This window comes from Mauremys mutica, chromosome 8 (genome assembly GCF_020497125.1).
Source record: "Mauremys mutica isolate MM-2020 ecotype Southern chromosome 8, ASM2049712v1, whole genome shotgun sequence".
Taxonomy (NCBI): domain Eukaryota; kingdom Metazoa; phylum Chordata; order Testudines; family Geoemydidae; genus Mauremys; species Mauremys mutica.
This window is the reverse complement of record NC_059079.1, coordinates 82,576,599-82,601,422: the sequence shown is the minus strand read 5'-3', so window position 1 is coordinate 82,601,422 and position 24,824 is coordinate 82,576,599. Positions and strand designations below refer to the sequence as shown.

At 40.8% G+C, this 24,824-nt stretch overlaps 1 protein-coding gene across 1 annotated transcript in view; it reads left to right on the top strand.

Annotated features, from left to right (window-relative positions):
• Window positions 1-24,824, top strand: part of TENM2 (teneurin transmembrane protein 2) — a 966,597-nt gene that overhangs the window by 934,669 nt on the left and 7,104 nt on the right. The window contains exons 26-31 of the mRNA XM_045027903.1: window positions 114-268; window positions 805-1,679; window positions 7,851-8,026; window positions 10,549-10,784; window positions 18,722-19,018; window positions 20,798-22,412. Coding sequence (XP_044883838.1) covers window positions 114-268; window positions 805-1,679; window positions 7,851-8,026; window positions 10,549-10,784; window positions 18,722-19,018; window positions 20,798-22,412 — 3,354 coding nt within the window. The remainder of the gene's footprint in view (window positions 1-113; window positions 269-804; window positions 1,680-7,850; window positions 8,027-10,548; window positions 10,785-18,721; window positions 19,019-20,797; window positions 22,413-24,824) is intronic.

Genomic DNA, 24,824 nt, shown 5'->3' with positions numbered 1-24,824 from the left:
AAAATAGGGAGGAACAAAAAAGCAGCACCTTGTTACCATCCATATTTGGAATAAATTTATCAATAAAGCATGAGACCAGAGCACTGACTGTTGCTTATTTTGCAAACCTGTAGGAATTGCAGTGGATAAGTACGGGCTCATGTATTTTGTTGATGCCACTATGATTCGGAAAGTTGATCAGAATGGAATTATATCAACTCTGCTGGGCTCTAATGACCTAACTGCTGTTCGACCACTAAGCTGTGATTCCAGCATGGATGTCACCCAGGTAGAGTTTTACTTCCTCTTTGTGTATGTGCCACACAACAGATGGCTATTTACTTTGGATAATTGCCTAGCCATTCTCTGTAGAAAATACAGTATGTTAGACTCCTCTGAAAAAGCATTTAGAGGATATTGATGACATTATGCAGGGCAGGATAACAGCTTATATAATTAGTTACTGAAAAGAATGATCCTACCCTCTTGCAGTGGTTAATACAAGTTGTTTACACAGTTATAGAGAAATAAGTTTGAGAGAATGGAAGTTATTGTATAATTGCCTTTTATTTTTCTGTACTTGCTGTCGACTTTCAATAATGTAGCATTCAGTCCTTTGCAACAGATACATAATTAACCAAAGTTAGCACTGTCCATAGCTTTAATTTGTACATGCAAGTATTAAGTAGAGCACTTAGTTCCATGATTTACTCTGTTAAACCATTGACTAATTTGCTGCCGTTTCACATATACTTATGTGTTGAAAACAATTTACTTCTTTAGTGTGAGTTATATAATAATAATGAATTATCATGTGGTTCATAGGTGCGGCTGGAGTGGCCAACTGATCTTGCTGTCAATCCTATGGATAACTCGCTTTATGTCCTGGAGAACAACGTCATTTTACGGATCACAGAAAACCACCAGGTTAGCATCATCGCTGGACGTCCCATGCACTGTCAGGTTCCTGGGATAGACTACTCCCTTAGCAAACTGGCCATCCACTCTGCGCTGGAGTCAGCCAGTGCAATTGCCATCTCACACACAGGAGTCCTTTATATCAGTGAGACAGATGAGAAAAAAATTAATCGACTACGCCAGGTAACCACCAATGGAGAGATCTGCCTCCTAGCTGGGGCAGCTTCAGACTGTGACTGCAAAAATGACGTCAACTGTAATTGCTATTCTGGGGATGATGCTTATGCCACTGACGCCATCTTAAACTCCCCGTCCTCCTTAGCTGTGGCACCAGATGGCACTATCTACATAGCTGACCTTGGAAATATCCGCATTAGGGCTGTTAGTAAAAACAGGCCCGTTCTTAACTCTGTGAACCAGTATGAGGCAGCTTCTCCAGGAGAACAGGAGCTATACGTCTTCAATGCCGATGGCATCCACCAGTACACCCTCAGTCTTGTTACCGGAGAATATCTGTATAATTTCAGCTACAGCGCCGATAACGATGTCACAGAGGTGATCGATAACAATGGTAACTCCTTAAAAATTCGTCGGGATAACAATGGAATGCCACGCCATTTACTGATGCCTGACAATCAGATTGTCACACTGGCTGTCGGCACGAATGGTGGACTCAAGGTAGTGTCTACCCAGACCCTGGAACTTGGATTAATGACTTACAATGGAAATAGTGGGCTCTTGGCAACAAAGAGTGATGAAACAGGGTGGACGACCTTTTATGAGTAAGAAAGTTTTTTTAAATTTGTTGAGTATGCATTTCTCTTTCAAGTGAGAGTGGTTAGGGCCTAATATAATGTCCATTGAAATCAATGGTAGTCTTTCTTTTGGCTTCAATGAACATTGAATCAGGCCTTTAAATCTTGATGTAATAGGGCACTGGAGCCACGTGTCTGATTTTGTTAACTTCAACAGTCTTGTGATGTCCTTGCATAAGGGCCTGAGACGGATGCTTCCTGTGAGCTGCTGAGTACCCTAAAGTCCCAGTGCAGAGTATGGATCGTGAGGGAACTCCCCCACCTCCCTGCAAATTGCTAGCACCTTGCAGGATCAGTAACTTGCATTTACACTGCTGTTTGCAGGATTGGGCCCAGCTTTCTTTGCCATAAGTGGGAGTGCAAAGAAGTCCCCTTCTCCAGGTTGGTCTGCCCAGTTCACAACACAATAATTTGTGGTTACACCCCACAGGGCTGCCTCTGTCAAGAAATTTCAATATTAGTTTCTTTTGGAACTGAAATTACAAGTCTTGCTGTTCAAATGTCAGGATATTGGACCCATATTACATATAGGAGATAAAGTGTTGATTAACTTTACTGATTGCTCATTCTTGAAATAGGTGAGGAAATTAGATCCCAAGGTATCTGTAAGACCCCAGTGTGACTTATATAATTTGTAGATAGCCCAAAAGCACATTGGTTTTCATGAGCAGGTAGATTAAAAAAAGACAGAATTTCCTCTTTAACTGAAATGGATCAGAGATAAAGTGCCTAGGTATATTAAAAAGCTGGAAAAGCAAGCCAGATTTTCTCTAACAATTATCTTGTCCTTAATAGTATTATTGTAATTTACTTGGCAACAAGGGTTTCCTAAATAAGTAGCGCTCTATATGCTGAATATGTAAAAGTGAATATTTGGGTTTTTTAGTGGCAAGGCTGTCTGTCTAGAGCGTGAGAATTTTGATGAAACACTTAATTAGTGATACCATTTAGTAGTAATTTTTTCCAAGTTAGACTTACACAATATTTGTCAAGGTTTATTTATAAATGGCTGGACCTAGATTTGTTTTTCTAAGATTGTCCTCTGAGCAATAGGTTTGCACCTCTAACATTTGCCAAAGCATCATATTGTCGCCTATTACTTAGACACCGCTGACTTTTTGTAAGAAAATGAAACAAAAACAATACCTGAACACAAGTAACTGGTTGATCTAGCTGGAAAAATAACTGAATTATCAATGCACATCAGCATTATCTGTGTTTTGTGTTTGGTTTATAAAAAAGAAAAACAGTGCCATCTGGTGGTCACTGTATAATTTGACCACTAATTTGAACATCGGTTCATTTTCATCTATCTTATAGATCAGGGGTTGGCAACCTTTCAGAAGTGGTGTGCCAAAGTCTTCATTTATTCACTCTAATTTAAGGTTTTGTGTGCCAGTCATACATTTGAATGTTTTTAGAAGTAAACTATTGTTGTATGTAAAGTAAATAAGGTTTTTAAACTGTTTAAGAAGCTTCATTTAAAATTAAATTAAAATGCAGAGGCCCCCAGACCAGTGGCCAGGACCCAGGCAGTGCGAGTGCCACTGAAAATCAGCTCGCGTGCCGCCTTTGGCACGTTATAAGCTGCATAATTGTTATCTTTAACACATAACAGGCCTGTTTCTTTAACATATGTCAGATATTTAATTAGTTACATTACTGAGGCCCAAGAGAGTGCTAAATACTGATCACTGAATCAGATTAATATTAACCGTATCTGACTTTTGTGAAACACTCCAGATAAGGAGATGTGCATGGGATTTTAGACAGACCTTTACTTAGTTGTTATTGATTATCAATAGTTCAAAGTTCACCAGATCACAGGCAGTAGCAACTAGTTTGTTTCCTAGAAACTACACTTTAAATCAAACAGCACATATTTTAATGAATGGATACAAAATAATTACAAGTGCACAGATTTAGATGAATAAAATGGCAATATTACAATAATTTAGAATAATTACAAATTACAAAAACTTATTTTAAAAAAATGATAATTAGAAATTATTATTTTTTTAAATTACAAAAAATTCAAAATATACAATATTGATTTACCTAAGGCTTATTAAAAGTCATGATTGACACAGTATGTTGGTGTGATTTTACAGGAAAACTTCTGATACGTTTTCTTGGACTACTAAAGTGGAAATATGACTTGCATGTTCTGTGATGTGCCAACATGCATCTTGAAAGTATTATATGTTATTTTTACAGTGTTCACAAAATGGCTAAGTGCTTTCAGTGGGACTATTTCTGGTGCTAAGCACCACGTACTAGTATGCCTGGTACTAAGTAGTACAGGATTAAGCACTAGATTAGTAAATTAGTATGTTTGAGAAAGGATAGATAGTAGCTAATTATCTCCTCTGCTTTGCAAGTAAGTATTGCAGCTGGGCTCAGTACTATGTATAACAATATATAGCCAGTAGACAAGAAAGGTTATGCTTTCTGTTTATCTAGAATGTCACCAGTTGTATATGCATTAGCACCTTGATCATATTCTATATCCTTGCAGCCCAAGTTTCTTTCATGTAATTAAAGAACAGAGCCACATGATCAGCTCTATCTAGGTTACAAAACATCTGTAGTGTGCAATCCACAAAGCTGTCTGTGTCTCTGGGGCATTTTTAGTTACAAGAAGAATGTGCATTATACCAAGTGTGTGGGAAACAATGTGTAAAGGGCAAAACTTAACCCAGTGTGTAAGATGCAAATTCTCCATATGGAAAAATGTGACAAAAGATAAATAGAGTCATCTAGTTGGAGCTGACCGTGGGTCAGCCAATTTACTGTGACTCTTTAACATCCTGAATCCATCCCAGCACAAAGCTGTTTTGTTAATGAGACGGTAAGTAATAGTTAAATAAAATATAGGAGAATCCCTGTCGACACAGCACACTGTATTCGTTTACATTTTAGATTGAATGTGTCATGTATTTCCAGAGAGATAACTCTCTCTCTATCATTGCTGCATTTGTTTTGGTAAATACAGGATCATAGCAATTAAAGATGGAAAAATCTATTGGATCATCAAGTCTGCCCTCTGTAAAGGCAATATGTGTTACCTCCAACACCATTACATCCTCACATTCAAATACAGATGAGTCCCCCTTATCGTAATAGGACAATGGAGTTGTGAAATGACCACACACAAAAATCTTCTAAAAAGTAACATAACATAACAGTTGCCCTATTGAAATACAGTGCTACCTTATTTGGTATCATTGTTTTTGTGCAACCTATATCTGCCAAAAGTTTTACATAATTATTTTTTTTAAATGCACTTAATTCACATTATGAACAGTCAAGGCTCATGAGTAATACAACAGCTGACAGCAGGCTCACATAAAATAATTTAAGCTTGTTTTTTGGGCATGAGGAATAGATCTTTGAAGTGGTCCCTGATAATATCCCACTTGACCTTTGGAGTATCCCAAGAAAGTGATGAAGTTTTCCCTTGAATCAGGCACAGAATAAGGATATATATGGCACAGAATAAGGATATATTTAAATGTATGTGGATATACACCTTGTCTATCTCCACATTAGCGCAAAAGCTGCTGTTATACCTTTATTGTGCTTCATATCTGAAACCAACCTAGCTAAATCCTTTCTACAGGCTGTCAAGCAGTTGCATATTTTAAACTTCTAAAGGTCAGAACGCAGGCCTTAAAGAGTGCACAGGGTATTTAGGTGCTGAGATGTTAGAGCAATGGACAAATTTTAAGAATTCTAATTCTAACATTATAGAATAGAATATTGGCGCAAACACGCAGAAGGGATGCACAATGTAATCAACAATACCTGGGACAATTTGAGAGGCCTGCAAACAATGTGGCAAAAATGGTGAAAGGACCAATTAAAGTCTTGTTTCAAAATATTATTTATAACCTGAATATGTATGTTGAGAGATGTTTGAGACTAAATGCTTGGATAATCACAGTGCATTAAATCTTTGGAAAACCCAGTACATGCCAACTGAATCTACTTCACCCATTAACCAAAAAATAAAAATAAAAAAGGATCCATTCACCTTTCCCCTCTTGTCATGTTGCAGTGGTAATAATAACTCCGGGTCAGAGCATTTCCTGAAGATTAATGGCTCCCAGCTGAGTCTTAGGTACTAACTTCTCCCAGGCACTCATCATTTCCCAGGAAATGTCCTGCTCCATCATAGTCATTGTTTAATAAATGCATTATATCTGTCTGCTGCCCAACTCCAGGAAATCAGTTTATGAGCCACCAACATCACCCATTAAGGAAGTTTTCATCAACTGTCCTATGCAAAATCAATGATGTCCCTATTTCCAGGGTAGCTCTTGGTCTCACCCCCATGTCATTAACTCTGCTACTTACATTTCCTCCTGGGCAATATTGTAGGTACAACATGGGGCAAAATCCTGGAGCCACTGACATCAGTGGTAGAATGCCCATTAACGTCAGTGGAGCCAGGATTTCACCCTGGGACTTCATTTTAGGAACACAGGAATTGCCTTACCAAATCAGAGCAGTCCAGAATTCTGTTTCAGAGAGTGGCCTCCACCAGCTGTTTATAAGTGGAAGCAGTTCCACAGGGTAATTATACATTGCGGGGGGGGAGAAAGTATTTCCTTTTGTCAGTTCTAACTGTGCTGCCTGGGAATTTCATTAAAATTCTATTTTTCTATTGGGACAGGATTAAGTAAGATTGTCCTATTTAACTTCTCTATATATTGATGGGTACAATTTATATGTATCATTTATACAATGATTTTGTATATCTCTAGCATATCCCCTCTTAAATTAAACAGCCCCAGTCTGTTCAGTCACTCCTTTTATGATACTTGTTTCATGTTTCTGGTAATTGGCATCCCTTCCATTTCTGCTATATCTTTTTCAAGATAGGGTGATCCAAACTGAACTGTGTCCCATGCAAGGGCATACCTCTGATTTATATAAATGTCACTGGAATATTTTCTATTCCATTCCACTTTGAACAGAGATGTTCAATGAGCTGTCCACAGTGATGCCCAGCTCCTTTTCTCGCATTAATTTAAACCCCAGCAATGTGTATGAGTTGTTCAGATTATTCTTTCCAATTTGAATTATCTTGTATTTAAAAGTAAAACTCACCTACCATTGTGCTCTGCATTCACTTAGCTCTGAGACCACTTTCAAGTTCTTCATGGACTTTTCTAGTCTTAATCTCAGGGGCGGCACCAGCATGCCAAGCGCATGCCTGGGGCGGCAAGCCACGGGGGGTCGCTCTGCCGGTCACCACGAGGGTGGCAGGCAGGTTGCCTTCGGCGGCATGCCTGGGGAGGGTCCGCTGGTCCCGCGGCTTCGGCGGACCTCCCGCAGGCATGCCACCTAATCCGCGGGACCGGGGACTTCCCGCAGGCAAGCCACCGAAGGCAGCCTGCCTGCCATGCTTGGGGCGGCAAAATACCTAGAGCCGCCCCTGCTTAATCTAAATAATTTTTGTCTTCTGCAGATTTCACCACCTCCTTGTTCTGTCCCTTTTTTGATAATTGATAAACATATTAGTCCACACTGGTGCAGCCTGGTACAGACCTTTGGGGACACCCTACCGTTAACCTTTCACCAAACTGAAAATTGCCCCCCCCTCCTTTTTTTTTTGCTCTTTATTTTCTGTTTCTTAGCTGATTTGTGGCAGAATTTTATGAGTACTTCTTTTTCTTAATAGCCTCTTGTGAAGGACTTTTTCTGGACTTTCAAAAAGCCTTTCACAAATTACATTAACTAATTGTCTCTTATCCAATATCTTGTTGGCAAAGAATTCTAACAGATTACAGAGGCATGATTTTTCCGTAGCTAATCCAGTTGTAATGGCTTGCAGATATTAAAATATGTATTGATTCTGGGCCTAATACTGTTCTCAGTGTCAACACTGTAAATCCAGACTAACCAGATTTACATTGGTGCAATAGAGACCAGAATTCGTCTAGAAAAACCTTAATTCACAACCATAGATTGTTTTCAAATACAGCTTATTGAGCAACTCAAAATGTTCTAAAAGATCAAGATCTGTTTCATGCCATATTTTAGCAAGAAGCTGCTGCATTAATAGTGTTGACTAAATGAAGGCTATAACTATACACATGCTTATTTTGTTGTCATTAATTTATCTATTAGCTATGACCACGAAGGACGCCTGACCAATGTAACACGTCCCACCGGAGTGGTGACCAGCCTTCACCGGGAAATGGAAAAATCTATTACCATCGATATAGAGAATTCCAACCGGGATGATGATGTAACAGTCATTACCAATCTCTCCTCTGTGGAGGCTTCCTATACAGTGGTTCAAGGTACAAGAGTGTACTTTTCAGCACTTTAGACACAAACACCAATATCTCCCTGGTACTTTATGGGAGCCATTCTCAAAAGATTCATATCATAAGTGCACTTTTGAGCAGGAAAAAAAAACCATAAGGTTCGTGGAGGAAACTCCCATACATACTCTCTGAAAATGGCAGTACCTCAGGACAGGCAGGGGAAGTTTTGTCTATCCTAGTTGAGTCAAATACAGTATGATCATTACCTGTTGTAAATTGGCTCTGCTGATGCCTTTCGTGTCAGGTTTACTTTACCCACATTCAGATTGCATTGCACTCCAATGCAACGTTAGCTATGACTTTAGGGACAAAAAGGTAGATTCTTCACAGTGACGTAATGAACTTGTACAAACTATCTCGCTGTAAAATCCTAGCTGAGACAAGGTGTAGACAGTTTTTAATCATAGTGTAACTTGATGAGATCAGCCCCCCAGCCCTGTCATCCTGATTTATCTAAGTTAATTCTTTCAAGTTAGTGGAACTGCTCATTTGAGTAAAATGCAGGACCAGGCCCTTTTCTAATGCCATGACAAAAAAAAATCATGTGCCATGTTTTCAATGCAACATTACCACATCAGAGAATGCTGCCACAGGTGGCATACCACAGAAGAGATCAGCAACAAAATAGTTAACTGTTCCTTTGTGTGAAACTTTCTGACATGGACCAAACATTGTATATGACACAGTGTAAACAGTCACAGTTACCGAAGATAGATTGAAAGGAGTTTAGTGGATGATGTTTTTTTAATTAAGAGATAATGTCACTGGAATAAGAACATTGTCACAGGACAATAGTCTCCTTCTGACATATAAATGTCAACATTTATAGACTATTATCCTCTGACACCTCCTGTTCCAATGACTTTATTTCTGTTATACCAAATGATTAATTATGTAGATGCTGTCCTTTTGTCAACTGGATATTGATGCTTTGGTGAGCTGTGCACAACTGAAGTACTGAAAAGCTCCATTCTGATTGTCTTACAGAATAGAGCTGGCTGCGCCAACCAGTCAGAGAATAACATGGCTATAAAAGTACAGTTTTATTTTTATAACTTTTATCAGTAAGCGAAAAGGCCAGACATCTGATTGGCTAGCCTAGCTTCTTTATTGTCGGATAAAGAATGACACATAAAGGATTGTGTCTGCCAGCTTGTATTGTTGGGGTATCACACCTTTGGGATTTAAAACTAATCTATAACGCTGTGCTGTGTATCTGCCGGGAGGACAGTTTTTAAAAGACTGAAAAAGAAGAAGGGAGTCGTTGTTCACTTCTGACAAAAGATTCCAATGGTCTCTTTTTACATCACAGCGTTAATAGGCTTGTTATTCATCCCACAGTTCAGTTAAAAAATATAATTTTCCCCTGGGTTTTGCTCATTTTAGAAATGCATCCACATAAATTATAGAGCTGAAATATGTCAGTATATGTTTTGATTTACAATTCAGAGTACCGTATATACTCGAATTTTAGTAAAAAAGGGAAGCACCCGAGAAGGGGGTCAGCTTATGAACGGGTATAGAGAGGGAGAGGTGGGACACATCCCCTCCCCCCAACAGAGGGAGCAAGGAGAGGCAGCACAGCCAGCAGAGCCAGAAGGGAAGAGGTGGGGCCAGAGTCTCTCTGCTTCTGGCCACGCTGCTCTACCTCCAGCCTCTGAAGCAGCTGCAGCTCTGGGGCTGGCAGGCTGCAGCTGTGCCGCTCCGCCCCACCCCCAGAGCAGGCTGTGGCCGTGCCACCCGGCCCAGCCTGCTGGAACATGCTGCAGCTGCGCCGCCCGGTCTGGCCTCCCGGAGCAGGCTACGGCCACGCTGCCCAGCCTGCCAGAGCAGCTCCAGCCAGGCCAGAGACATCCTCCCCTGGCCCTCCCCAGATAAGGTGGGAAGGGATGGGATGGGGAGAGTGTGGGGGGGTCCTGGGCTAGGGGTGGGGCCCTGTGGGGGGTGGTCGCAGGGGTTACTTCCCTGACCCCCAGCTTCTCCCCCCGAAAAAATTTCCCCACCAGTTGCTGTCCCGGCCTGTCAGGGTAAGCAGCTGGCGCACCAGGACAGTTTGTTTACTTAGGTTTACCTCCATGCCTGCGGATGCTCAAGGTAAACAAACCATCTCAGCCCACCAGTGGCTTATCCTGATGGCCCGGGAGCCAAAGTTTGCAGACCCCTGAATTATAGGGTCAGCTTATGAACGAGTCATAAAAATTTTCCATTTTTACTTATCCATCTTGGGAGGGGGTTGGCTTATAAATGAACTGGCTTATGATCGAGTATATATGGTAAATGGAAAACAACAGTATAAACTATAGCACCTCTGCAGGCTAGCAACATTAATACCATTGTTCTTTACATAAGTCAATAACATTGGTAATATCTACCATAGCACAACGCAGGAAGATTTCATTTGACATCAATGGAAGTACCATGAAAACCTATTAAGTTGGTGCTATCTTCTCTTTATGACTAAAGTAGCTAAATATTGTTTTTTATTATTTTACTAGATCAAGTGAGGAATAGCTACCAGCTCTGTAATAATGGCACTTTGAGAGTGATGTATGCCAATGGAATGAGTATTAGCTTCCACAGTGAACCTCACGTCCTGGCTGGTACTGTGACCCCTACCATAGGACGATGTAATATTTCCCTGCCAATGGAAAATGGCTTAAATTCGATTGAGTGGCGCCTGAGAAAAGAACAGATAAAAGGCAAAGTGACAGTGTTCGGAAGAAAGCTCAGGGTAAGTGGAACTCACTGTTACAACGACAGTCTTTTGTCCTGTATCTAGACTGTTTTCTACTCTACATTATATTTTATTCAATTCTACTTCATAAAAATGAATAAGACAATGAAGTGGACTAGCAGTGGTGACATTTTATGTATTTGAGAGGCCAAATAAACCGATGGAATAGTCTGCTACCAGTTATCAGAAGCTCCATAAACTAGAAGATTCAAAAGGAGGCTGGTAAAAAATACCCCGGAAGGAGTAAGAATCACTATGTTGGTGGAATTGCCATCTTTCTAATGAGCTGCAGTATCAAAATCCTGACCACTTGTTGTCTATCAGTATACTGTGGAACTCTTCACAAGAACTTGGCTGAGTCTCCAAAAAAATTCTAGTTCATGTCATTACATTCTACTAACCTAAATTCCCCCTGCAATTTCTCTGAGATAAGTAGTTGTCTTCATTTCCTTTCATAAACTGCAAGGCTGTGCTAAACAGCCACTATTTTCCCTCCCCCCTACTTCCCCGAGGTGGCTAAAATTTCACTGTGGATGAAGTGGCACTGCACTGCACTGAGGCAAGACTAAGTAAACCTAGACCATCCCTGACAGGTTTGTCTAACCTGTTCTTAAAAGCCTCCAAAGACAGGGATTCCACAACCTCCCTTGCAAGCCTGTTCCAGAGTTTAAGTACCTTTGCAGTTAGAAAGTTTTCCTAATATCTAACCTAAATCTGCTTTGTTGTAGATTAAGCTGATTACTTCTTCTCCTGCCTTCAGTGGGTACGGAGAACAATTGATCATAGTCCTCTTTATAATACTCCTTAACATATTTGAAGATTGTTATTTGGTCCCCACTCAGTTGTCTTTTCTCAAGAATAAACATGCCCATTTTTTTAATCTTTCTAAACCTTTTATCACTTTTGTTGCTTGCCTCTGGACTTTTTCCAATTTCTCCACATCTTTCCTAAAATATGGCATCTGGAATTGGACACAGTACTCCAGTTGAGGCTTCACCAGTGCCAAGTAGAGCAGGACAGTTACCTCCCATGTGTTATATACAACACTCCAATTGATACACTTCAGAACAATATTAGCTTTTTTTGCAGCTACATCACATTTTCAACTCTTGTTCAATTTGTGAGCCACTATAACCCCCAGATCCATTTCAGCAGTACTACCATCTAGACAGTTATTCCCCATTTGTAGATGTGCATTTGATTTTTTTCATCCTAAGTGAAGTATTTTGCACTTTTCTTTATTGAATTTCATCTTGTTAATTTCAGACCAATTCTTCAATTTGTCAAGGTTGTTCTGAATTCTAATCCTGTCCTCCAAAGTGCTTGCAACCCCTTTCAATTTGGTGTCATCCACAATTTTTATAAGCATACTCTCCTCTGCTATTCAAATCATTAATGAAAATATGGAACAGTGCCAGGCCCAATATTGACCTGGTGGGACCTTCTAGACACACCCTCCCAGTTTGACAGTGAACCACTGATAATTACTCTTTGAGTATGGTTTTTCAAACAGTTGTGCACCCACCTTACAATAATTTCTTCAAGGCATTATTTCCCTAGTTTGTTTATGAGGATGTTATATGAGATAATGTGAAAAGCCTTACTAAAATCGAGAGATATCACATACTACTTCCCTATCCACTAGGCTAGTAACCCTGTCAAAGAAAGAAATTATCTTTGTTTGGCATGATTTGTTCTTGACAAATCTGTGCTGGCTATTCCTTATAATGCTATTATCCTCTCGGTGCTTATAAATTGATTGTGTAATAATTTGTTCCAATATCTTTCGAGGTATCAAAGTTAGGCTGACTGGTACCGTATTTATCGGCGTATAACACGCACAGGCGTATAACACGCACCTTCATTTTAAGGGGGAAATTTCAGGAAAAAAACTTAAATTTCAAATAAAGGACTTTGAAGCTTCTTAAGGTTCAGGGCCGGCTCCAGGCACCAGCGGGGAGGGGGGCTCGGGCCGGGCCGCTCGGGAGGGGGACGGGGGCTCGGGCAGGGTCGGGCCACGCCGCTCGGGAGGGGGGCAGGGGCTAGGGCCAGGGCCGCTCGGGGGAGGGAGGGAGGACGGGGTCTCGGGCCGCTCTGGAGGGGCGCGGGGGCTAAGGCAGCTCGGGCCGGGCCGCTCGGGAGGGGGCTAGGGCCGGGCCGTGCCGCTCGGGAGGTGGGGGCTCGCGCAGGCCGGGGCTCGGGGCTCAGGCCCCGCCGCTGGGGGGGGGGGGGAGAGGGCGGGGGCTCAGGCCGCTGGGGGGGGGGCTAGGGCCGCGCTGCTCGGGAGTCAGATAAAAGAGAGCTCATTTAGGGGGCGGCGAAATGACGGGCGTGTATGTGCCCGCTTACCGGAAGAGTGGCGGGAGCTCTTCCCCGGCTGCAGAGGACAGGCCGCTCCTCGGCTTGTCCCCGCGGGTGCACACCAAGAAGCGGCCCCTCCTCTGCAGCCGGGGAAGGGCCGCGCTACCAGCTCCGCCTGGGGGGGGTTGCTTACCGCGGAAAGGCGGGAGCCGGTAGCGCAGCCCTGCTCGGGCTGCAGAGGAGGGGCCGCTTCTCCTCCGCTTGTCCCCGCCGGTGCACTCCGAGAAGCGGCCCCTCCTCTGCAGCTGGGGAAGGGCCGCGCTACCAGCTCCCGCCGCTCTGCCGCAGTAAGGGCCCCCCCACCAGGCGGAGCTGGTAGCGCGGCCCTGCCCCAGCTGCAGAGGAGGGGCCGCTCCTCAGCTTGTTCCGCTGCTCTCCTGGGGGCAGCGGCCACCCCCCACCGTCCAGACCAACCGGTAGCCAGCTGCGGGCCGCCTCCCGGGGGAGGGGGGGGGGCTAGGGCAGTGCTGCGCTGCTCGGGAGTGGGGCAGGGGCTAGGGTGCCGCTCCGCGCCGCTGGGGGGGGGGGGCGGCGCTTTTCTTTTCTGCCTGCGGCGGCAGAAATCCTAGAGCCGGCCCTGTTAAGGTTATATCGGCGTATAACACGCACACATCATTTGCCCCCTATTTTCAGGGGAAAAAAGTGCGTGTTATACGCCGATAAATACGGTATATAATTCTCCAGGTCCTCTTTGTTCCCCATTTTAAAGATAAGTACTGTGTTTGCCGTTGTCCAGTCCTCCGAGACCTCACTCGTCCTCCCTGAGTTCTTGAAGATAATTGTTAACAGTTCCAAGATTGTTTCACCTAGCTCCTGAAGGAATTGCATAAAGTGTTCTTATCATTAGATATTATACACCAAATCAACTGTTTAGTTATTTGCAGAGAGAAATAAGACAGGAGATGTTACATTTTAACATTCTCCTGATGTTTAGTGGTTAGCAAATTCTCAGCGCTGAGTTATCAGTAGTTCTCCCTGTTTTCTTTATGCTGTCTGTATCTTCAGAGTTGCATACTCCTGTATTTTTTAAAAAAGACAAAAACTGGAATGAGATTAGCAGCTAAATCCTTAATGACTGGATTTCAGGACTGTGTAATTGATTTTTGACATGCTGTACTGTAGAAGTTGATTATAAGTAGTAATCACTCCTTTTCTAAGATAAATCAGCTCTGCATTTTAACTAGTCTTCAAAACAAAAATAAATGAGGCCCTAAAATAAAATGGCTATAATCCTTACTCTAAATATTAAAAACTTAATAGAGGTACTTGTGGTAATTAGCTGAAGTTAAATGCACAAATCTTAGAGCTGAATCCTTGCCAGAGTTAGATTTTCTTCCATCATGTTTATGCAAATCAAAACACAGCTTTATCTATCAACACCTCAACATTTAATTGTCTGGTGTTAGTTCCTGTAACAATAATCACATATCCATTTAGCTCTTTTAAATGGAAATTACTATGAGATTATAGCAGGTTGAGTGGACTGAAAATGCAATTTGAAAATGAGGGAGAAAGCATAGAATTTATTTGCATCTCATTTATTTTAATTCACCTTTGTAAACTGTTTAGTGAATGAAATAAAAGCAACTGTACTGGAAAATTGCGAGGGAGCAGGTGGGATGCAAGGTAGACAGGGAGGTGAAGCAGTGTGGGATAGATCAGCATGAATGGAGGGCGCAATAGATAATGAGTTATAGCTTCCATGAGTATTTCAGATCAATCTGAACACTCACACCTCTTTCAGCTGAGGCCCAAATTTGGGACAGAGACACAGAACCAGGGGCATGTGAAAGGCGTTAGTGCAGGAGTCTGTCCTTGTATGTGATTAATTTCTTAAGGTAAATACTATTTTCAATATTAAATCTCCCTCTTGAAATTTCTCATGTAAATATTAGCCAGGACTGAAGTGAGATAACAGCTTTGTGTATGGGACATAGGTACATTTCAGTCTCAAATTCAAGAGACTCTTTCTTGAGGCCTCTCAGTTGAGAGATCAGATGCAGTCATTCCCTGATTGTTGGTGCTCAGATACTATGTGATGGGTGTCGTACAACATCGTATATCCATACTTTATTGGTGTGTTGTATGCTGTCAGCATTGTGATCACAACCTCACACAGCCACATTCTGCTCGGCAGAAAAGTCCTGCTGCTCAACATGCAACTATCCACTTGTAGTTTACCACATCAGCATTATGGTAGCACAATACTGTCTTAGTAATTCTGTAGTTTATCCCAGCCAGGGTCATGGGGTGTTATTGAGCATAACATTGCACCATTAGAGATATGAGCTTTGTCTCTGTAGTTTATCCCAAAGTTCACATGACTTATGAATTTTTGAGCACTCCCTGAGTGGAAAAGAGAAGGGGCCATTAGTGCTGATGGCAGGAACAAGTCATGGTAGGGCGAGGATGTAGCTCTCCCCCAAGCACCAGCTCGTACCTGGGGCAAGAGCATGCTACATCTTCTCTAAAGGTTTAACAAGGGCCCCAGTGAGCATACGCCCCACAGTGGCTGTGGAGGCATTATCCCTGCTCTTGCCTATGCCAGCATAAAGCTCCACTGCTTGTAGGGAAACCTCTCCCTTAGTATGGGGTCAGGATTAAAGAACCATAATTAAGCCTATATAGGAAAATGTGTAATTTTTTTTATATTAACCAATTTACATCAGGTATTATTGTTTACTGGTACATTATCAGTAGTGTATTGAATGTTATGCAGGCAATTTAATACAGAACCCAGAGAGAGAAAGAGAGAGAGATTACACTTTCGGGTTTGTTTGTTTTTGTTTTGTTTTTGTATACACTGTAATATCACTCAAGTGAATTTTGCTGGAAGAACCATTAACCAACGTCTAGAAGGGCTCTTCCCTATTGTGACTTACACAGCAACAGCAAAAAGAAGAAGCAGATGTGTGTGTAGGTAGCAGAACAAAAGAAAAATAGCTTGCTAGATAATCTTCAGTCATGATAGTTGTATTAGTGTTATTAGCGTTCCCCAAAGGAGTGGGAGTTAGTCATTTTGTTTGGGTTTCTATATAATTAATATGACATTGCAATTATACTCTGTGGTGTTACTTATTTTACAAATGAAAACTAAGTTACTGAATTATCAAACAGGTGCTTCTTTATTCTCAGAGTAATGTTTTTGTGTAGCTATTCTGGTGTATAATTGTTCAGAAAGCTGGTACTTCAACTCACTGTGACAAAAACCTAGTAACCTTTGTAAAGTAGATTCAGCTTCCTTCTGAGTAAAAGGAGAGAGCCCTTAAACTCAAGTTTACTAGCAAAGGCAGGGTGCAGGATACAGCTGCTGTGATGAGGCAAAAACGTCAAGCTGTTTATAAAGACGCAAAACTCTTAAAAGAGCTGAATTTTCAAACAATTGTTTTCGTCTCACTCCCTCCACACAAAAAACATCCAAGAAGGCAGGAGATCACCATGCCTCCTACAAATAAAGACAACAGAGGAGCAAGAGCTGGTTATGAGGTTTTGGTGCTTGGTGAGGACCTCCAGAGGTTCAGACAGCAACTTTGTGGTTCTCCCACCACTGGCTTTATAGGATCATAAGTTTCAGTGTTGACAATGGGATTTTGTTGCTCTTGTATGTTTGTGCATAGCAACACCACTTACTGATGGAAACCCACAATGCAAGAACACATATAGCAGTGGAGAATTTATGATCTAGTAATTTTAGGTCTAGAAGGAGAAAAGATCTTAAAGAAATCTTGGAAACTTTTAAAAACCCTGTAATTAGGATAATTATATACAAAAATAATTTAAAATTCCCTCTAATCCTCACAGACACATATGACTAATAGGAATTTATTAGCCCAATTTATTTGAGGAATTCACCAGGAAAGTTTTTTTCATAATTTAGTTACTTTGGAAAGAATTGAAATTTCAGAGCTATGCTAGAATTTTCCTTTAATTGTACAGACATATGTCTTTAATATAATAATCAGATACCCACTATTTTCCCCAGTAGCTCTTAAAGTGCAGGGTTTCCATGGACATTTGACATGTACACAGATTTTGCACTCACAGAAATGGTGGCCACTTCTGAAAGTTTGCCCTCTTTGGCTGAGTTCTGCTTCCAAGATTTCCTTTCTACTAAAACCTTGAATAGGGAATAAGATGGAGCATTTCCTTTCCTAAGTTTTTTTCTTAACTACTATTATTGTCTTCACATCAGAGCTAGTCTATTTGTCAATAGCAAAACCTTCTGTGGGGAATCCCACATGAAGAGCAATTTCTAAGACTTACTAAGGAAATGAAAACTTTGTTAAAAGAGCTGAATTTTATTAACTGGAAAATATCAGACTGAGAAAAATGAACAATTATTTAAAATATTTTCTTATGAACACAAAATTGTATTAATTTTAAAATTGCTTTTTATAGAACTGAATTCCTACAGAGTGGGGTGGGATGGGAATTGGGCTTACTCTGCCAGTGAAAATAATTCAGAATAACTTTTATGTCCTCTAGGAAGGCTCAGGATTAATTTACATATTGTTTGATGTGCAGTTTAAATTTGGATAAGAGAAAATGTTGCTTAATCAAAGCTACTGTAAAATATAAGCTGAAGAACAAATTCCCAGGAACAGATGAATACTTCTTAAGTAGTCCTTGCTGTCAAAAGATATCTAATTTAAAGACTTCTACTTTATTAATGGTGCGTTCACAATTAAATTACTTAAGAAGCTTTATTAGATTACAGCGCTGGCCTGGATTTTCTGTGGCTTGGCCTCCAGTGAGTATACTGCTTTATCTTTCTTATAGCATTGGCAGTAGTGAACACTATAGTTGAGGTTACATATTCAGTTCTTACAACCCCTTGTTCTCGTATGCTCACAACTTTCCAAAAACGTTTCCTGTGGGACTGAAACTTTTCATGCTGTGTTGTGTTTGTTTTTTGAAAGTCTTACTAAAGAAAGTGAGAAAATGAAATATATTTACTCAGCTTAAAGAAATTTATGGGATTTTTATTGCTTGCTAGGGACCTTAGCTTGCAAGATGCTGGGAGTTCAGCTTGCTCAGCAAGCACCTTGTGGGATCAAAGCCCAAAGCCTCAAAAAGGACTGAACAAAAAACATTCTGTGTGCTGGCATCTCTGAGGAAAAACCTCTCTGTTGAAAGTGGGGGGAGGAGAAAATGTTGGACGCATGGATTCTCAACTTGGGGGTTGTGACTCCAACAGCGGTCATGGCAGCCCTCTTATTTATATGGCTAGATTGAAGGGGGAGTCCTCAAAACTCTTTCCTGGTGTACTGTGGGGTCATGGTATGAAAAAATGTTGAGAACTACTAGTGCAAGCAGTTGAAAAATTACTTCTGGGCGTACTCTGTGGGTATCTACTAAATGTTAACAGCTTATAACAAGCCCAGGGGCTGTTGCTCAGAGCTTACTGCTAGCCCAGGATGCATTGTAAAATGTCTCAGCAAAACACTGCATTTTTTTTAGTAAATTCTGGGAAATTTAATTGTCCTTTCAATTTATTAGTATTTTCACTATAGCAGTTAGCATGGACTAGGATTTATCAATTCACTGAACACAGCCTTCTTCCATTTGTATAGGTCCATGGAAGGAACTTGCTGTCCATTGATTATGACCGAAACATCCGCACAGAGAAAATATATGATGATCATCGGAAGTTTACACTGAGAATAATTTATGATCAGCTAGGACGTCCTTTTCTTTGGCTACCCAGCAGTGGGCTTGCTGCTGTCAACGTTTCTTATTTCTTCAATGGACGACTGGCTGGACTTCAACGCGGTGCCATGAGTGAAAGAACAGATATAGATAAGCAAGGCCGAATCATATCCCGCATGTTTGCTGATGGGAAAGTGTGGAGTTACACGTACCTGGAAAAGGTAAGTGGCTTAATTTAAACTACAGCAATAGTTACAAAGGCTGAAAAGGTGTTAGGCATTGGCACAAAAGGTGTTAGGTGTTGTGACGCTGAGCATCACAGCACCTAACTTTTAGACATCTAGAAAATCACTGGATTCACAAAGCCTGTGTAAGGTGCCTAGGCTGTCTGTACAGTGAATGGAGAGAGAGAGGCACATTAGAGCCAGGTTGCTTGGTGTGAAGTGCAGCCTAAACTAGCTAATGGGAGATGCCGACCAGAGGAATGTGTGCCCCTCTTATGGAGACAGGCACCGAAGTCTGGGCTGCAGGGAGGGGCCTGTCTCTGTTAGCAATTCACAACCAGGAACTTTGTTTGGAGTTAGGCCTTTATACAAGAAGCTGGAGGTGGGAGGAAACCTACCTCATAACTTTTAGCCCAGTGGTTAGGAGACTTACCTGGGCTGTGGGAAACCCCCTGTTTGTGCCCCCTTCTCCCCCTCAGGTGAAAGGATGTGGAGTCTTCAAGGAGAGACTGATGGAACCCCGCTCCCCCCATTAGAATGCCCTCACTACTGGGCTAAATGTTCTGAGGGAGCTCTTCCTCCTCCCCCCACCAGCCCCAGCTGTTCTGTCAGAACTCGCATGAGAGATGTGCTCAGAGGGCACCCACCGGATTGGGCCACACACGATTGCCTGTCTGCCCCTGGTTTAAGTATAGCTTTGGGGCTTTGATGGGAGACAGGTGCTCAGATGCCTGAAGGGAGCCAGCAGTGCACATGCAAAAAGGCAGAAGCATAGGCTTCTAATGTCCTTTTACTGCAAAAATTTAGGGGTCAAATGCATTTATACACCTACAGGATTAGGTGGGAGTTTTGTACATTGTAGTGGTGCCCAAACTGGGACTTAGGCACCTAAAACAGGGACTTAGGTGCTTAAAGTCTTTTGAACGTTCAGGAAAGAGACTGCTATTACATGTTCATATATACATACATATACATAACATAGGATTCTTAGTGTTCCAACAGTTAAAAAGCCTTTTGTGCCAGATCTGTGAATTTTTTAGTTTTTCAATTAATCAAAGGAAATACTTTGTTCATGGTTCAGTTCTTCTGAGATATCCATAAAATAGAATAGGTCACCATATAATAGCATGAACTAACAGGATGAATTTTACTATTTTAAAATGCATGACTAAGCCTGACAGAACATCCCAGTAGCTCCAGATATCTCATCTCTAATCATTATTTATTAAGTGAAAATATGGTAATTCATTTCTATTTAACCTAATTTAAACCACTTTGATCTTGAGAGTTTATCTAATCCTTAAAAACACTGCATGCCATGTTCCCTAAACCCCCTCCCTCCCAGCCTATTGTTTTAGATATGCTAGAACAGTTCTCTCTGCTAACTTCTCCACACATGTTTTACAGTATTCCGTGTAAATTAAAACTGCCAGAGGAAATATAAATTAGGGCATTAAACTCATTTTTCCCAAAACAGTAAAGGAAGAGAGTGGAAGAGGTTGATACAATGTTCCTTCCATTTCCTTCTCGGGATTGATCTTTTTCTCAAAGAGGAAAATTTACTTATCCCAGATGTTGGCAATATATTCATATTATTGGGCAGCATTGCACCTTAGATGTATTTGGATTTTATTTATATTTTTATTATTGTAACACTGAAATCTATTCAATAAATATTTGATTTAAAAATGTGCTTTTTCCCCATAAATTCAGAAAGTGAAAGAAACTGAAAGACAGTAAAAATATATAATCTTTGTCTTTTTATTTTTTTAATAGTCCATGGTACTACTGCTTCAGAGCCAACGGCAGTACATCTTTGAGTACGATTCCACAGACCGTCTCCATTCTGTCACCATGCCTAGTGTTGCTCGGCACAGCATGTCCACTCATACATCTATTGGCTACATTAGGAATATTTATAACCCTCCTGAAAGCAATGCTTCAGTGATTTTTGATTACAGCGATGATGGGAGGATTTTGAAAACATCTTTTTTAGGAACTGGTCGACAAGTCTTCTACAAGTATGGGAAACTATCCAAGCTGTCTGAAATTGTTTATGATAGCACTGCAGTTACTTTTGGATATGATGAAACTACTGGAGTTCTGAAAATGGTTAACTTACAGAGTGGTGGCTTTTCTTGCACAATCCGGTACCGTAAAATCGGTCCACTGGTTGATAAACAAATCTACAGGTTTTCTGAAGAAGGCATGGTCAATGCAAGGTTTGATTACACCTATCATGATAATAGCTTTCGGATTGCTAGCATCAAGCCTATAATAAGTGAGACTCCTCTTCCTGTTGATCTGTATCGTTATGATGAGATCTCTGGCAAAGTAGAGCATTTTGGCAAATTTGGAGTCATTTATTATGATATAAATCAAATAATTACTACGGCGGTGATGACACTGAGTAAACACTTTGATACCCATGGGCGCATTAAAGAAGTTCAGTATGAAATGTTCAGATCACTCATGTATTGGATGACAGTCCAGTATGACAGCATGGGAAGAGTAACAAAGAGAGAACTGAAGCTTGGACCTTATGCCAACACAACCAAATATACCTATGATTATGATGGAGATGGGCAGCTCCAAAGTGTGGCAGTAAATGACAGACCAACCTGGCGTTATAGTTATGATCTGAATGGGAATCTTCATCTCTTGAATCCAGGGAACAGCGTACGGTTGATGCCACTACGCTATGATCTAAGAGACAGGATTACACGTCTGGGTGACATGCAGTACAAAATTGATGATGATGGGTTCCTATGTCAACGAGGCTCAGATATATTTGAGTACAACTCAAAAGGTCTCTTAACAAGAGCTTACAACAAAGCAAGTGGATGGAGTATTCAGTACCGTTATGATGGGTTAGGGCGAAGGGCTTCTTGTAAGACTAACTTGGGGCACCATCTTCAGTACTTTTATGCTGACCTTCACAACCCAACGAGAATGACACATGTTTACAATCATTCCAATTCAGAAATTACTTCTCTATACTATGATCTACAAGGCCATCTCTTTGCAATGGAAAGCAGCAGTGGAGAAGAATACTATGTTGCCTCCGATAACACAGGTACACCACTGGCAGTATTCAGTATTAATGGCCTCATGATCAAGCAGCTTCAGTACACTGCATATGGAGAGATATATTATGATTCCAACCCTGACTTTCAATTGGTCATTGGATTTCATGGAGGGCTGTATGATCCTCTGACCAAACTGGTTCATTTTACTCAGAGAGACTATGATGTTCTAGCTGGGCGTTGGACATCGCCCGATTACACAATGTGGAAAAATATCGGTAAGGAGCCTGCTCCATTCAACTTATACATGTTCAAGAGCAACAACCCTCTCAGCAATGAACTTGATTTAAAGAATTACGTAACAGGTGAGAACTCATTAGCGGTTGTTTACTAAAAGGTTTTAGTGCAAATTTCTAAAGTTTAGAATTTTTTGTTGGAAAAAGAAATAGATCAAACTTCTCCATTTCAGGACTTTCCTTCGGCTATCTCCTCATCCACCTGCAGAATCCTTCTCCCATCAAGCTAGGACCATCTTCCCATTTGGTAGTATGAAAAGGACAGCGTAGTCTTGACCCCTGACTCTTGGTTGTGACCCCCAGATTAAGAACCTATGAAAGGGAGGCACACATGACTATTAAATAAAGGGGAATCATTTTCAACTAATAATAAATAATAATCTTTAGTTTTTATGTAGCACTTTTCATGTAGATTTCAAAGTGCTGTGCAACGGACGGTACCATTATCCCCACTTTGCAAAGGGGAAAGATGAAGACAGATGAAACTGAGTGTCCCAAGTCATCTAGCAGGTCAGTGGCAGAGTCAGGAATTAGGACTCAGGTCTCCTGACCCCCAGTCCAATGCCCTGTCCCTTCAATAGTATCCTCAGAATTACCTACTGACTTTGTCCATGGGCACAACATGACTTACTACTAAGAGTGGCACTGATTAAACATTTATTTACTTTCCCAATTCTGCCTTTAAACTCCAACCTATTTTTAGCTCTTGCTTTAAGAAAAGAACCTTAATGTTTTAAACAATGTTTCCTCTTGGAAGACTGAGGAACATCTGTAGTGTTAGGATGTGGAGACAATAAATCAGTTTAGATTGCATGTACTGGGTTTGGGTGACACATCTAACTTCCTCTCAATTACTACTAATTTGCCACTTAGTGGGATCACATAGTACTTGAACTAGCTGCAAACCATTTTTTAAAAAGAAAGGTAATTAAGATGTATTCAGGAAAAACTCTCTGAGAAGTGAGTCTGCAGCATGTTGTAATTAAAAACAATGGTACGATTTAAAAAACACAGTTTTAGTGGCAGCACTTCAAGAAAAGTTATATTATGACTATTAGTTCTTTGTGACTATGACTACATTGTGCATGCATAATTTCTCAAGTTGCCGTTCAGTCATTTTGCATTCTGAAGACACTAGTATTTGCTCTTGATACTGGGAAAAAAATTATCAGTGATCAAAAATATCTTGAATTCTTGGGGTCTAATTCTGTGGTCCTTAATTGAACAAAACTATCAATGTCCGTTAGGGTTTGGCTCAATTAATAACTGCACACTTTGGCCTCTAGTGATTAACTTCAGAAGCCCCCAAACCCAGTGGATCCTGTCTCACTTTAAGAGATTTTATTGCACTCAGAAGATGTTATATTTATTTTCATTCTTGCAGCCACAGAAGAAATTCAGAAAAGATACACTAATTGCTTGTACAGTATGAACTTTTAATTCCACCAAAAAATGGTTTATTGCTAATGCAGATACGTGCTGTTATCATAGGATTCCCTGGGCTAAAAGAATGTTCTTGGAAAAGAAGTTGTTATATAAAGAGTTAATTTTCATAAGTGAGAAATACATACAACCTTCATACACCACCCTCTAGACATATTTAAAGTTAACACCTGATGCTGATTTGCTGACAGCTTTTTGCTGCAGAAAAGAATTTCTCCAGCTGTGTAACAACATCCTGTGAAGAACATTAGAAATAGAAAATAATGAACTATTAGAATGAGAGAGAACCTCCTCTTTATTGCCAAATGAGGACAGCTAAAGTAAATTGTTTGGGAGGTAATGTTCTACCATATGATAACAAACTGAAGCCATGAGAAAAAGGAATAATGGTCCTAAGCTGTATATAGCTGAAGGGAAAATGTATAATATAATCGAAGATCTGTACACATTTCTTTAATGTAACTGGGATAGAATCTGAAATTTTGTACAATGTTATTTATTTCAGTATCTAGAGGAACAAACAAAATTAAGCTTACACATTTAAAACTTCTCCACCCACTAAAATTAGATTTGTAATGGCTCATTCCACCCCACCTCTAAAAGACACTAGGAAAACAAGATTGTAATATGCCCTGGATGTCAACAGATTCAAGCTCATCAAGCTTTTCTTAACTTCAAACAATTAAAAACAAATTTTTGAATTTTTTCAGTGAAACCTCAGAGCAAAAAGTTTTCATTCTCCCTCCCCATTTTCAGAGAGAAAGGAATGAGGGAAAAATCAAAAACATTTTCAATAAAAATGTTCACAACATTTTTTGAATAATCCAAAAGCCAAAATCCCACCTCTGGCACCATGTCATGGTCTCACCCTCACTTGAAACTGGGGGGTTTCAAGTTGAGGACCAGCATGTATCCCCCCACCCTAAAATCCTAGGGTAGGTCTCCTTTTTGCTGCCACCACCCGGTCAATTTACGTGGGCCGGGACACCCCTGTTTTCCCCCTCCTCTTTCCAAAGACGTTCCCTGGGGAAACACAGA